Source organism: Gymnoscopelus braueri (assembly GCF_963280865.1).
Source record: "Gymnoscopelus braueri genome assembly, chromosome: 17".
NCBI classification, from domain to species: Eukaryota; Metazoa; Chordata; class Actinopteri; order Myctophiformes; family Myctophidae; genus Gymnoscopelus; species Gymnoscopelus braueri.
In genome coordinates, this window is record NC_137617.1 from 35025505 (window position 1) to 35040240 (window position 14736).

Here is a 14736-nt window from a genome sequence, read left to right on the forward strand (position 1 = left end):
TGAAAACTTGTGAAATGGGACATTCTGCAGAATGAGTTTTTTACTTTTAAGTATATTTTGATACCAATACTTTTGTACTTTTACTCAAGTATATTTTGAACACGGGACTTCTACTTGTATTTCTACATTGCAGTATTAATAATTTTACTTTAAGTAAAACATGTGTACTTCTTCCACCACACTGCTAATTAGTAACATCATCACGCAGGGGGGAGGGGGGAGCCAGCCAACCCTCCTCTGTGGTACCAAGCAGACCTCTCTGTGTTCAGTTCCCACAGCATCATCAACACACACTCCTCATCACTGCAAAACAAAAATGACGTCTGATGTTGAGAACCAAAAGATGTCAACAACAACACGGAAAAGATCCCTAGGGTAAGATAGCCGACTGTCTTACTAATGTATGATGATGCTATTATAACGCTCTGCTTAGCAAGTTAGCCAGCTCGCATGCTAGTATAATTCCGCTGCTGGATCTAGCCATGGATCAGACGACGGTCTGTCACGACCGTCATGGATGAACTTCAACCTGGTGTTTGCACTTTCTCCCTTTTTGTCCCGTACATCTACATAAACGTTCAGATTTCAAATATAAAGTGCCTACTCCGTGGCCACGGATGTTACAATTATGGATGGGCCCTCAGAAGTACCCGTATCTTCCGTATTGTTCAATAAAAAGCATTTTAATCCGATTGGTGGCAAATTTTCTCGGTATTTTCCCCATATGCTTTCATCTACGCGACCCTATCGGTTGGAAGGTTTACTGCACTCTGATACATTATGAGAAAATGGCCACCAATCAGATTAAAATGCTTTTTATTGAACAATACGGAACATACGGGTACTTCTGAGGGCCCGTATATAATTGTAACATCCATGACCATAGGGTAAGCACTTTATATTTGAAATTTGAACGTTTATGTAGATGTACGGGCCAAACAGGGAGAAGGTGCAAACACCAGGTTGAAGTTCATCCATGACTGTCATGATATGACAGACAGTCATGTTTCAGGGCTATGCTGGATCGTGCAAACGAAGCGTTAGCGGACAGACGGACTGTAACCGTGCACCGGTTTGTGGCACCGTATTCCGTTGAAACGGCTACAATAAGACACACAAATATATAGATATGGTATGGATTTGATCGCAATATCATGCTGTCAACTAGAGATAACGGGCAGGACTCGGGACAGGATGAGGAGGGCGGAATAGGGTGTGTACATCAACATCACATGATTTCGGAGACGGCGACCTCAACATCTCCACGTGTATTTAACGTTAATCAGACGCGGATATGATGGTCAACAAACTAGGCGAGTAAAACGGGCGGTGCCGCGTGCCAAAAACAGCAGATCTACAAGCTCTCAGCATGGCGTGGCGACACGCTGTGAAGCTTGTAGATCTGCTCTTTTTGGGCGAGTGACCAGTGGTGGAAAGTAACTAAGTACATTTACTCAAGTACTGTACTTAAAGTACATTTGTTTGGTATTTTTTATTTTACTGAGGTATTTCCAATTTTCTATATTTTTACTTCAACTCCACTACATCTCAGAGGCAAATATTTAACTTTTTACTCCACTGCAATTCTTTGAAATCTTTAGTTACTAGTTACTTTATAGATTTGGATTATTATTAGAAAACCACTTGTGAGCTTGTAGATCTGCTATTTTCAAAGGATATGCTATAAGTATATTTTGATGCCTATACTTTTGTACTTTTACTCAAGTAAATGTTGAATTCCGGACTTTTACTTGTAACAGAGTATTTATACATTGCAGTATTGATACTTTTACTTAATAAAAACATTTGAGTACTTTTTCCACCACTGCGAGCGACACTGTCAGCCACAATGTTTCCGCATAATCCTTCAATGAAGTGAACTTGCCCTTTAATGTTACAAGTAGTTGTAACATTTGTAGCCAACCACATACCAAGGAGATGCTAAACCCCGCCCCGCCTCTTAGATTGACCAATCAGAACGGATACGTGGGGAAGACAACGACAGCTAAGCAGAAAAATTGCAGTCTTCCAGAGAAGCACGTTGCTTTTTTTGTGTTGCTGAGACCGAAGCAGCTTGTCAAAACTAATAAACAGGCCAGAAGACACACATATTAATAATAATATCACCATGCCAACCGCAAGGTAAGTATATCACCTTGATCCTCAAACGTTGACACGCATTTTTATTCCGTAAAACAATAATTTCCGAGTCGTTTATGGCAGTGGTTCTCAACCTTTTAAGGCTGCGACCACCAGAAATAATCATATGTATTAACTGGGGACCCCCCACTCCGACAAGCACTTGGAATTGTAGGAGTTAGAGGCATTTTGACTCGTCTCCACAGATTAATATTGTGAAAATACCAATGTTTGCCTCTTTCTTATATTATTTGACAATTTGGGCAATGTTTGACCAGTTTTTATAGTATTATGTTGATTACTTTTGATGCAGAAATGGTCTTTTTCTTTTTTTGAGCTATTAAAAGGGTCTTAAAGGTCCTTAAATTGTCACTTCACTGTCATCTGGGGACCCCTCCAAAATCATGTGGGGACCCACAGGTCTCCACATGAGAACCATTGGTTTGTGGGTCTCCTTTTTTGCACATTTATTCTAGGTCAGCCTTCCTGGGAATTGCCACTGCATGGATTTACACACTCTGTGATTTGGCATTCTGAGCGTGATTTGAAGGCTGTATAATAAGGGTTGTCTACTAAATGAAATCATGCAAAGCAGCTGTTACTGTTTAGGGAGGGACATTGTTGACGTAACGCTGCTCGATGCTGGGAGGTTAGGGAAAATGTGACAACAATGACACATAATCGTCGCGTTGGGCCATAAATATTTTTGAAACACTGATAATAAGTCATCATAGCCTATTGAGCTTTTCACACTTGACAACATTCTAAATGGGTCCAAGTTTATTTCTTGTTGCAGTGTTTGTGAGTAGGCTATATAGCTGACAGGAAATAAACGTGGTCCCCAACGTAATTCCACTGACAAGTTCTAATGCAGTGGTTCTCAACCTGTGGGTCGGGACCCCCAGGGGGTCCCTACATGATTTTTTGGAGCAGTGAAGTGACAATCTAAGGACTTTTAAGACCTTTTCAATACCTTTTAAAAAATTTAAGCAAAGAAAAAGACCATTACTGATAAATGAATTATCCTCTGATAGGAATTGTATGTACACTACCATGTGCGAAATAAAATGAAATGAAATGAAATCTGGAGATTTGGGTAATCAAAACACGCCTACAGCCAGGTAATTTGTCAGTGATCAGGACCTGCAGTCTTTTTGAAAGTTTGGTAATGGATAGAAAATATTTCAGTCATTCAAGAAAGATCACACTTTGACCGATTTAACAACTCCACGTTGTTTGGGAAAGTTTTAAGATAAAGACATCTTGAGGAAAATTACCTCAGTTGCCACTTTATTCGACATTTGCCTGTTACATACAAAACCCACTCCACCTTAGACTATTAGAATGAGAAATACGCCTGATCGAAGTGACTGATGATTCCAGCATCTCAGAGACTGTTATCCTCTTTGGATTCAGTCAGTTGTGTGGGCAAAAACAGCTTGCGAACAATGAGAGAGGTCAGAGGATGATGAAAAAACTGGTGCAAACTAACAAGCAGGCCACAAGTAGGCTACACAAATAACAGCTCAATACAACAGTTGTGTGCAGGAGGCCATCTGCTGATTCTGCACAACTCGTATCTTGAACCTGGTACTTAACCACAGTACAGTTATAGACCTAGATATGAACCTGTTGTTGGCTGACACATCATGCCCACAAGAACAACTCTCCTGGTTCTGTTCATTGAAAGTAAAATGCACCATTTTGTCCCTCCATAGCGAGCTGAAAGTCTTCCTTGTAATTTGATTAATGTTCATTTGCATCACATGAATGGGCTGACATTCTTTGGTAACTTGCACAGCATAATCCCTCAAAGCAAATTCTAATGTAGTCTAATCACTCCACAATTATTTTAAACCAAATTCTCATTAATCTCTAAAAAATCCCCTAAATTGATTTGTTCATCTGTGCGCTGTAAAAATGAAATTCCTAACTCTGTAATTGTATGTGTTCGGCTGAAACATTGGTCCAATGTCTTGCGTTTACTGACCAACTAGATTACTAGAAGAACGAGTAATTTGAGAACCACTACATTATCAAAGGCATAAACACAAAGCCCAATAAAGGGTTCATGTTTTATAAAGATTTTGATACTCCTCCTATAACGCCATTTAGTGGGAGTTTGGAGTCCGGCGGGAAAAATGTGAAGTGTTACAATATGCTTTTGTCTCCCTGCAGCGAGAACACACTTTTTGGGATGGGCAATCCCCTGCTTGATATTTCAGCTGTTGTGAACAAGGACTTCCTTGACAAGTAAGTCTAAGTAGCTCTGAACACACCGCCCACTAACTCCACAAAGATCACTAATGTGCAGTGGTGGAAAAAGTATTATTATTATTTTTGTACTTAAGTAAAAGTATCAATACTGCATTGTAGAACATACTCTGTTACAAGTAAAAGTCCGGAATTCAATATTTACTTGAGAAAAAGTACAAAAGTATTGGTATCAAAATGTACTTAAAGTACCAAAAGTAGAACGTACTCATTATGCAGAATGTCCCATTTCACAAGTTTTCAAATGTATAAAAATGTTTTGAAAATAGAAGCTCTACAAGCTCACAATGCAACTATATGCAGCTATTTTCAGTGAATATATATATATATATATATATATATATATATATATATATATATATATATATATATATATATATCGGGTGTAGAGGGCAAAAAGGAGGGGGTGGAATCCGGTCAACTAAGTATAGGGTTTCATTGGTTTTAATATCACCAACAAAATCCATTGTTCACAAAACCTTGTTTATTCCCTAAAAGGTACGGCCTGAAGCCAAATGACCAGATTCTTGCTGAAGACAAACACAAGGCCTTGTGAGTAAACATTTAATAATTTTCAACCTGGTGTGCCTGTTTTGGGCAAAACCTTTTCAAATTTGTTCAAAAACAGTAAACATAGCAGATCTACAAGATTGTAGACCGGCTATTTTCGCGACTTTTGAATAAAATAAGTGGTTACCTATCACACTGCATGCTAAGTCTCTGTTATATACATACATATGATTATGTAAGACCAAAAAAGGGATCTACCAGTCATTCATAACTAGTGAGCGGTACTCTAAATAGCAAAGTTATAAATGAGCCTCTCGTAACTGAGGAGAGGCATCTGATGCTCAGTGCATACCACACCTACATACATACCTCTCATACTACTATCTGCTAGCTACACACTTCAAACCCGCCACAACGATTTACTTATGGTTAAATAATTGATTCATACAACACTTGTCGCTGTGTGCCAAGAATATCTTTGGAGTCATCTTTTTACTTTAACCTTTATCCATGGAAGCATTTTGCTGACCGTGCATGCTCTTTTCTCAGCACTCCTCTTGCTCCCCATTGCAACCAGATGCTACAGTAATATTATAGCCTTCCTAGAGGCCTTTAGTCGCTTTGCCCTGAACATCTTGAGGCAAACTGCCCCCAATGTTTTGCGCAATCTGCTGTATAACAATTTGATGTGAAATATACATTTTTAAAGCTGCAAACTTTAATGAATAAAATTATTTATTTTAACCATGGTAGAGAGTATGTCAGTACAATATAACTAGTACATCTGCAGTGGTTGGAGGTGGTCTCCCTACTCTTCCATTGAGAAAATTAAACACAACCATACAACCGTACAACCATAATAACCACTTGGCACATCCCTGGGTTGTTGGTGACACATACGCCCAGTTTGAAGTCAATCGGTTATGCCGGGGGATAAATACACACACAGACAGACATGGAACAAATAGTGTGAGATCTGTGCTCATGGGTGAAGGAAGCCACAGCGAAAGAAAGCGGCGGTGCGAAGCTAACGCGATGCGCGTGGAGCTGACATGCAGGAGCATGTGGCATGTATTCCCAACTTACATATAATGTTCCCGACTTGCATGGTCCCCCGAGTAGTATTATTATTAATAATGTGAAATAACCAGGGTGAGTTTTGAGTGTGGCCCATGTTGAATATCACTCTCTTGTCATTATTTTACTATTTGATTTGAATACAGATGGAGGCTTTTCATTGAATGTGTTGGTTAATTTTACCACAGGGGAAAGTAAACTATCTTACAGCAGTGGTGATTTATATTCTTTGCGGCGCCTCAGGAGTTTTTCTTTAAAAAGTCAATAGCATATTTCACACTTGGGATGTGCACGCTAGCCTATTTCTTTTTGACAATCATCTGTTCATTGTCTCCAGGGATTATTGCTGTTTGAATATTTGATCTGTTTTAATATTTATCTTTGGCAAATGCCGGTGAAAGATGTGTCCTCTCTATTTTAGAGTCTGGGAAATGTTGATATGTGCCATATGTATGAACGTCTGCACAGCATCCTTCCACACTAAATGGAAGCGTATAAAATGTTTTGAGTCATTCCATCCGGATGTGTGAAAAAAAACATGTAGACCTGTTTTTCATCATAAATCAATGCATGGTGGAGAATTCAGTGTGGAATTGTGTGCACGTGAATGCGCACTCATCCACTCCCACTCCTATGTGGTTAGACTTTAACAGGTTATCTGTAGGAGTTCATATTAATGTAGGTAAAATGAATGAGAAAATTAATGTTTCGATTTCTGTTTGTGAAATTGAAACTTTGAACTTGAAGTTCAGGAGGTAAACGAAAGACAATATTATTTGGTTGTGTAGTAGTGGTTATGTCAAAGAAAATTTTAAAGGGAGTGGGAGTAAATATATTTATGCTATAGCGTTGGTTCAGAGCAACACATTGTGGAAGAAATAAAGTGGTGGGACTTCTGAAGGGAGGTTAAAAATTTGACCAGCGCCCACAAGGCAAGTGTCAGCCACTGGAGGAGGAGAGGAGACTATAGCCTCTCTCCACTGGACCAGTGCATGGCTGGTATCCTGGGCCAAACAGCTGGCAGTGGCATCGTCACGAATGTCCAGGTAGACAGCAATGCCCAATTATTATTGGACCATTCATTGTCTCCGCCAGGCCGGACCGCCGAAGGCTGTAGACGATGTTTTCTCTTCTGTCCGTCTGTGTGTCCGCATGTGTGTGTGTCTGTGAGCAGCTAATCTCCAGCACCGTTGGAACGATCAGCGTGAACCTTTGCAGACACAAATATTTCAAATTGGCCTCATGGGAGTGATATAACAGACCACTTCACATTTATCTTATCTCTTGAACCTTAGGTCGTCAAAACACTTTCTTGGATCATGATGCAACTCGCCATATATAGGCCACAGCCATTTGGGACACCCATATGCCATAAAAAATGTAATAAATGCATCCTAAAGCATTATTAGTATTTATGAGTTGTTATAACTATAATTATACCGTGTTATAAGTAGATTATAAGTAGAGTATAATGTAATAAGTATGTTTTATAAAGCATTATAGATATGGGATACATAGAAAGTTTCCTCAAAATACACATTCTGCTAGTACTCCTACACATTTTGACCAAAATACATCAGTACAATCATACACATTAACTCGGCAGTCATGTGATAAAGACGTATCAGTCAGATTTTTCCTATCCCATTCCGTTTGGTTATAATTTGCAGGCCCTGGATATTCAACCTGGCGGAGACCTGTGCTCTGGGGAGCGCACTTTTCTAGCTTATAATAATTTGCACCAGCAAAAAAGCATTAAACCGAAGAGAAATTTCGGTTTCATGTATAATAGATATACACGCACTTGAAAATGTATTGGACCCAAAATAGGCTATTAACTTCTAAGTGTAATGTAGAGTGAAAAACGGCAAAAAACATCACATTTAAAGACATGCAAACTTGTAGCTTTTCAGCTACAATAGCCATTTTGAATCCAAATAGGGCAATTGTGTGACACCTGACCCGAAAAAAAAAACATGTCACCTTTTTCACCTCGGGGCTGTTTGCATGCCTGCATTTAGAAGTATTCCTGTGTATTATCTCACCAAAACACTTTTGAAAACATGCGTCCACCACCTGCAGAGTATGTTGGTAGGTGCACACTTACCTCACCTCACATCTCCCTCTTCAGGTTTCCTTTTCTTATACAGATCTTTGAGTACAGTGGTTGTTTGCTTAGCATAATTTATGTGCTTACACCCTTCATACATATAGCCGCTGGTCTGTCACTATGGCAAATCATGCCCTGAAACTAACGTGCTACCAGGCAGGTTAACTTGTCTTTATTCTTGTTGTTGTTGTTGTTATCATTGCTTTTTTTAGCCTTTATTTGATAGTCACAGTGGAGAGAGACAGGAAATAGAAAATCTGTTCACAATAATAATTAGCCAATATTTCACATCTTTGCCAATTTATACTTAATATCAATTTGTCAGGAGACACTTCATTACAATGTGAAGCTAATTTATGAAAATATAAAACTAAATATGGCATAACGAGACAAACCTACACATCGACTCGATCCTCTATTTTTTTCCCCATGTACTTTCCCTTGTTGCAGCTGTGGTGCTGCTGTTCTAATGTGAAAGAAGTCATTGTATACGTTTATGATAGTCTCTTGTTCTATGGGTGTGAATGAAAAATGAGGCAAGTTGGTTGGCTGTCTTTGAATCCACATCTTTTTCTGTGTGTGATTGAAGATGCCTTTAAAAGTTCACTGCAGAATGTTTTCATGGTTTGGGCTTCATCTATATTGGTCGATCCTGATCCCCCAAATCACCTGACTAGATCATCTTGATCCAGTCATGTGACATGAGATTTTGAGTTTTCTGGAATATGCTTTCTGGAATACACCTGATTCTCAGATGGGACAGTCTTGAATGTTAAAAAAATTCACAGGTACCTGATGGACGCAAGTTTTGATCTAACTGGTGAAACATATTAATTATTAATAATTTGTGGGTATGGGTGTGGTCGGAAACAGCCACGGTTGGATTGGTGATCTATTTGGCAATGCTTATTTTTGTAATGTACAGTACATACTGGTTTGGGCTTATTTAGTCTGTGAGTTATTATTCTATTACATACAGCCTAATTGCCTTAAGTTATGTTGAAAAGCGGTCGGGCAATCTCATGAAAGGTTATCATAATGCAGTTAATGTTTAACATAATGTTTAGACTCTGAGTGAGTTGTGTTGTGGTAAAGCACATTGGTACAGCTGTTAAGCATACATTTGTAGACAGTGGGAAGTTTACATCAATGACAAGTTATCATAATGCAGTTAATGTTTAACACAGCCTTATGTTCCCAGTCTCAGAGTGAGTTGTGTTCTGATTAAGTAGAACCACGTCAGTTAAGATGTTTGGGATATACTTACTTGTGTGTGTGTGTGTGTGTGTGTGTGTGTGTGTGTGTGTGTGTGTGTGTGTGTGTGTGTGTGTGTGTGTGTGTGTGTGTGTGTGTGTGTGTGTGTGTGTGTGTGTGTGTGTGTGTGTGTGTGTGTGTGTGTGTGTGTGTACACACATCTATATATATATATATATATATACATACTGTACACACATCTATATATATATATTATCAACTTGATGATACATTCAGCACTGTGTCCCTTTCCTAGGAATAAAGAGGTCAAAGAGTAAAGGTGTTATGTTGCACATAAGGCATATAATATCAGAACTGGTCAGCACCGTCACATCCACAATGGGGCACTCAACAGCAATTAAACACTTAATTCCCAGCTTCTGGCGTTGAAGAACATCATTTTGCACTGCTTTGGTTGGATAGACATTTTAAAACATTGAGTGGTAGTCACGTCCACTAGCCAAATATATATTAATCGATTGTGCATCCCCCCCCCCCAGCCCAAAGTCTGCGATTGTTCAAGGCTTGATTATCTATTGGACATCCATAATAGACAGATTTTAATTTCTGTGTAGTTGGAATTGATTTGAAGCGGGTTGGGTACAGAATTAAATTAGTGCCGTTGTCAGCTCACAGGTCTGATGCTTTTTTAAAGCAATGCGGTTGCAGGTTTCCAAAACGTGACACTTTCATCTAGCCTCGCGTGGCCAGACAATAAACATCTGCCGAGGGTAAAATGCAATGCAATTTTGCAATGGCAGATTGGAACCAGGCTAACTTTCATCACAGATCGTACATTCTGTTGTGTTGTGTTTTTCTTATGATAGAGCTAGCCATACGTGTGTGTGATTGATACACAAGGAGTCTGTGAGTTTAAACCTTTTGGCCAACAAAAGAGTGTTTGTAGGCCCAACTGTCATTTACAATAAGTGCTGAATTGATCATTGATCAATCATCTGCTCCGTTGATAGGATGTAGCCATTTTAATGTAATGGTATGCTGTGTGTAAGAGCTCCTCAAATAATTACGTTTGGCAAATGAGTTGTAATAACAGCCCATCAGTGGCTCTGTTGATGTATTTCATCAATATTCCACAAATTGTGGAGTTTGTGCTTTTGCGTAGTGGAAAGACTTTGTTGAAGAACTCTCTAACTGGAACAAATGAAAACCTTTGAAGCAGCATTTTGTCCATAACGTAACAGTTACAGTAATACGAATATATGAATGCAGAAATTACACTTGATTACCAGTTACTTGTAATTACACAAGAGATGAACGGTGCTGATGATTGCATGGTCATTTGGATGAATAATAGGCAGGGGCGGGCGTAGCTGAGTGGGAAGAGAGGCTGGTTTGCCCCACGGTCTGCCCAGTCTATGTGTCGAAGTGTCCCTGAGCAAGACACTAACCCCTAACTGCTCCCACTGCTCCTAATAGTTAGGATGGGTAAATGCAGAGGACTACTGTGCAAAGTGACAAATACCCCAACAACAACCAAAGGGGACTACATTATTATTATTATTATTATTATGCAGAATTCATTATTAATTGGGTTTTGATGATTATTAAACCATTTTCTGTTCTCTGCAATAGTTATAGACCATTTAGACAAGATTATATTGACTATGAACAAGTACCTCCTCTAACCATAAACAAAACCTAAGAAACAATTCTCAAAGATGTCTTAATTCAAAAGAAAATGAAGCTGGCAAGTGATCCATTGGCAAGGCTACATAATGTAGGGTTAAGACGGCTAGTAGGAGTCCAGTTCTTTTCATTGCTTTTCTCCATTGACCATAGAGGCCATTTTGTTCTTACATCATACACCATCCTGAATAGATATAGAAAAACCCTTATACATTAATTTGTATATTGATACTTCACTCCACTCCACCACATTAGACCTGTCAACGAGAACGGCAAAGAAGAAGTGTAATATCACTGATTATGTTGCATGCACGTGTAAACCATAATTGCGGTGATATCTGAGTCATCATTATTAAACGTCGGAGGGATTAATCACTGATTAATTGATGGCACTTAATTCATGCTTAATTTATAGTGCTCATATTGAACTGACATTACAAACGGCTTCACAATTTAGAATACATTTTTTGTTGGCAAAGCATCAGAAGACGACTGATGTTGAAAGACAGTGTGAGTGTTTGAGAGACAGAGACTGGTGCATGTGGGAGGATCGGCTATTCTGTATTTTTGATTTATCTTTTTTTATGTGACACCATTGTTTAACAAAGGGTTTAAGTGGTTAATCAAACTAATCTAATCCATGTCAATTATGAAGAAAACAATCTGTTAAATTGTTTTGCATTGATTCTTTGATATATAAATGTTTTTCTTTATTATAAAAAACTCACTTGCAGATTATTAGATTTTATTTTACCAATATGTTTGTAATTTTCCATTTAGTTTTTACATACATTACACACACTATAAGCAAAAAGGATTTCCAAAGAAGTACTGCTTGCCAAAAGGTGTGAAATGCAGACTTAAAAAGAAAATAATTCCAAGGCACTTTTAAAAAAAGTTATAATGCATACATTATAAATGTATTTAGAGCAAGGCAAATGAGTATGACCAACGCGTTTCGACCTAGAAGGTCTTCATCAGGGTCTATGAACACACATTACACACACTATCACACACATTCACACACTCTCACCTACACACATATACCCTTGCACTTATTACTTTGACATTACATTGAACAAAAAACACATTGTTTACAATTTCTTTACCATACATGGAATTATTTTCAGTTAGATTGTTTCCTTTCTTCTTAAGTAATGGTCTCAGTCTCCATAGCATTCATGTATGGCTCCCAAAGCCGATTATTTGAAAAGTAATCGATAGAATAATCACTAAGGAAATAAGTGATAGTTGCACCCCTACCCTAGTCCCTAGTGCATGTCAATGTGAAACGGTGTCTTGTGTATGCTGAGGTCCACTATTGCATCATGACAGTCGGTTCAGACCACAGCGTAGTCTGGTCCATGTATGCTACGTCTGGACTATGAATTGGCTTTAAGGCTATGGCATTGTAATGCCATGTTTATCATGTTTGTCCTTGTGATGACAACATGCTACACTACTACTACTTTTTCATGTGTTCAAAGAAGTGTCTCCATCCAATCTCCATGCAGTCTGTCACTCTGGTTGCACTGTAATGATGTAATAACAGTCCTTTATTATACCCCTCATTGCCCCGTGCCTTTTCAAACACACACAACCCCAAAACATTCACCTCACATGCCCCAGATAGACAGAAAGATGGATGGAGGAAGATTTGAGCTCTACTGAGCGCACCCTTCTTGTGAATTTCTTCTGTTTATTTCACATATTTTCTAAACACAGTGGCATATTTTATATTATAAAACGATTACGTCCCACTTAAATGAACTAATAACAACAGATCAGTATTTCTGGCCATCTGTCACCTACAGTAAGCTTTCTCGTCAGGTGTTGTGACATGACAAAGGGACACACACGTGACATTCGACGCCTGCGGTGCTAGCAAAGCAGCATCATCAGCAATGTTGTTCTCCACTGTTACAAAGGCTGTGGCGTTATCTTTGCCACTGCAGACACCATGCCTGCCACATACAAGGGCAGGGCAGGATTAACACAGGGCTTTGCTGTTTAATTCCCAGTGCTGTGCATTTCAATGCATGTCATCCATACACACACACACACACACACACACACACACACACACACACACACACACACACACACACACACACACACACACACACACACACACACACACACACACACACACACACACACACCCCTCATTATGATGTGACAGACCCTTTACATCTCAATCTAATGCACTAAATGGTTGTGGTATGCTTTGTTCTGGTTAACTTCAGTATGAGCAGTGAGCATGCAGTTTTTCTGTTTCTTTTTTTTAATGCTTCGAACACAGGTTCTAGTTATCAAAACGGCGCATTAAGCTTGAGGTGCCTCTGCCTCTAGTAGTCTCACACTAAATGGTCCCCTGCTGATGTCATCTCAGAGACCTGAACAGTTTTGGAAGACAGGCAAGTGTAAAGACATAACTCTCAGAATGACTGATTCATAGCTGAAGAACTAGGCTGAAGCTTATTACAAATGACATCATAACTAAAACACCCGAACAGGCTTAAGAAGTCTGGTCCGTAAACCTATTGTTACGGCTGCGAATCCACAGAGTGGAGCACTACTCATTTTTTCCATCACCCAAGTGGGACGGATATCATTGGATGCAGTGCACTGTAAGCCATGTCTGAATTCAATTATCTGGTCACTGCAGAGTCCATATAATCCTGTTGTGGGCTGAGAAATTGCCTAGCATACAGTAGAAGTCATCAACTGTTATCCCTGGCTAACTTTTCCTTTTCCTGAGCGGGCTTCTGCAATGTCCAGTGCTACGGTCCCCTTTAACATCCCCTCTTTCACTCTAAGATTGATTTGTAATCGCGTCAATCGCGTTGCCTTGCCGTTTTTGTTTTTACAGGGAGCAGTTGCATCAAAGTCTCCTGAATATGAATGTTGAAACCGTATGGACCAGCCTGTACAGTCACTGTGCTATTTCACTGATTGCTACAGGCTTACAAAGCCTCAAATTTCTTATTTCCTCCATATACAGTATACTGTATGGCCATGCTTTCTCAAGGCTTCAATTGCTTCTTGCACAGTTTATTCATATTCATACAGTGACTGCAACACAGCATGAAAAGGATGCTGTGGCGAGTGCCGGTTTCATATCATCAGTTTCAGTGGGATTGTGTTGCATTGGTGGTTATCAAGAGGCATACGCTGATTGGTTTCAGTAGAAGGGTATCTTATACTTTTAGAAAATGAAGCCAACCGTGCCGTATTGTTGCCTACAACTTTGTCTGAAATGGGGTGTTTGTTGCATGTCTAAACAAGCAGCAAATGCCATCATTTGTTGGATCCAATAATGCAAGCCTTGGATATTCCTCAGTATGTACTTGGTTGCAATTGAGCAATGAATAAATTATGTTTATTATGTCGTTGTGTGCATTAACAGTCAATGCTGCCACCATGTGGCTTAAGATAATACTGTGTATAACACACACAGTGGGTTATCTATTGGATACGTTTTCCATGTGAATGCAGGAAAATGGAAAAATATATATTTGGCCTCTGGTTAAATATTGTTGTTGTTGAACATTGTGTTGATGAAACTGTGGAAATCAATTAGGATTTTCCAGTACAGTTTTTGATTTATTACAGCATTTTCCATCTCTTGTGGTTCATTTTATCCATTGTATTAGGCAAACAAGACAGCAGCTTTACCTGATTTATTTTTCATTATATCACAATTTCACCACACGTTGCCTCTC

General features: G+C 39.1%; 1 protein-coding gene across 4 annotated transcripts in view; it reads left to right on the top strand.

Moving 5' to 3' along the window:
- The first annotated feature begins 263 nt into the window (after positions 1 to 263).
- The window catches only part of adkb (adenosine kinase b), a 116153-nt gene continuing 101680 nt past the window's right edge, over positions 264 to 14736 (top strand). Inside the window, exons 1-3 of one of the 4 annotated variants that reach the window (XM_080456208.1) lie at positions 264 to 375; positions 4318 to 4392; positions 4912 to 4965. In XM_080456208.1, the coding sequence (XP_080312334.1) occupies positions 317 to 375; positions 4318 to 4392; positions 4912 to 4965 (188 nt within the window). In that variant the 5' untranslated portion in view covers positions 264 to 316. Of the gene's footprint in view, positions 376 to 1723; positions 2143 to 3241; positions 4393 to 4911; positions 4966 to 14736 lie in introns of those variants that run through there. The other 3 variants (XM_080456209.1, XM_080456207.1, XM_080456206.1) reach the window with 3 other exon arrangements.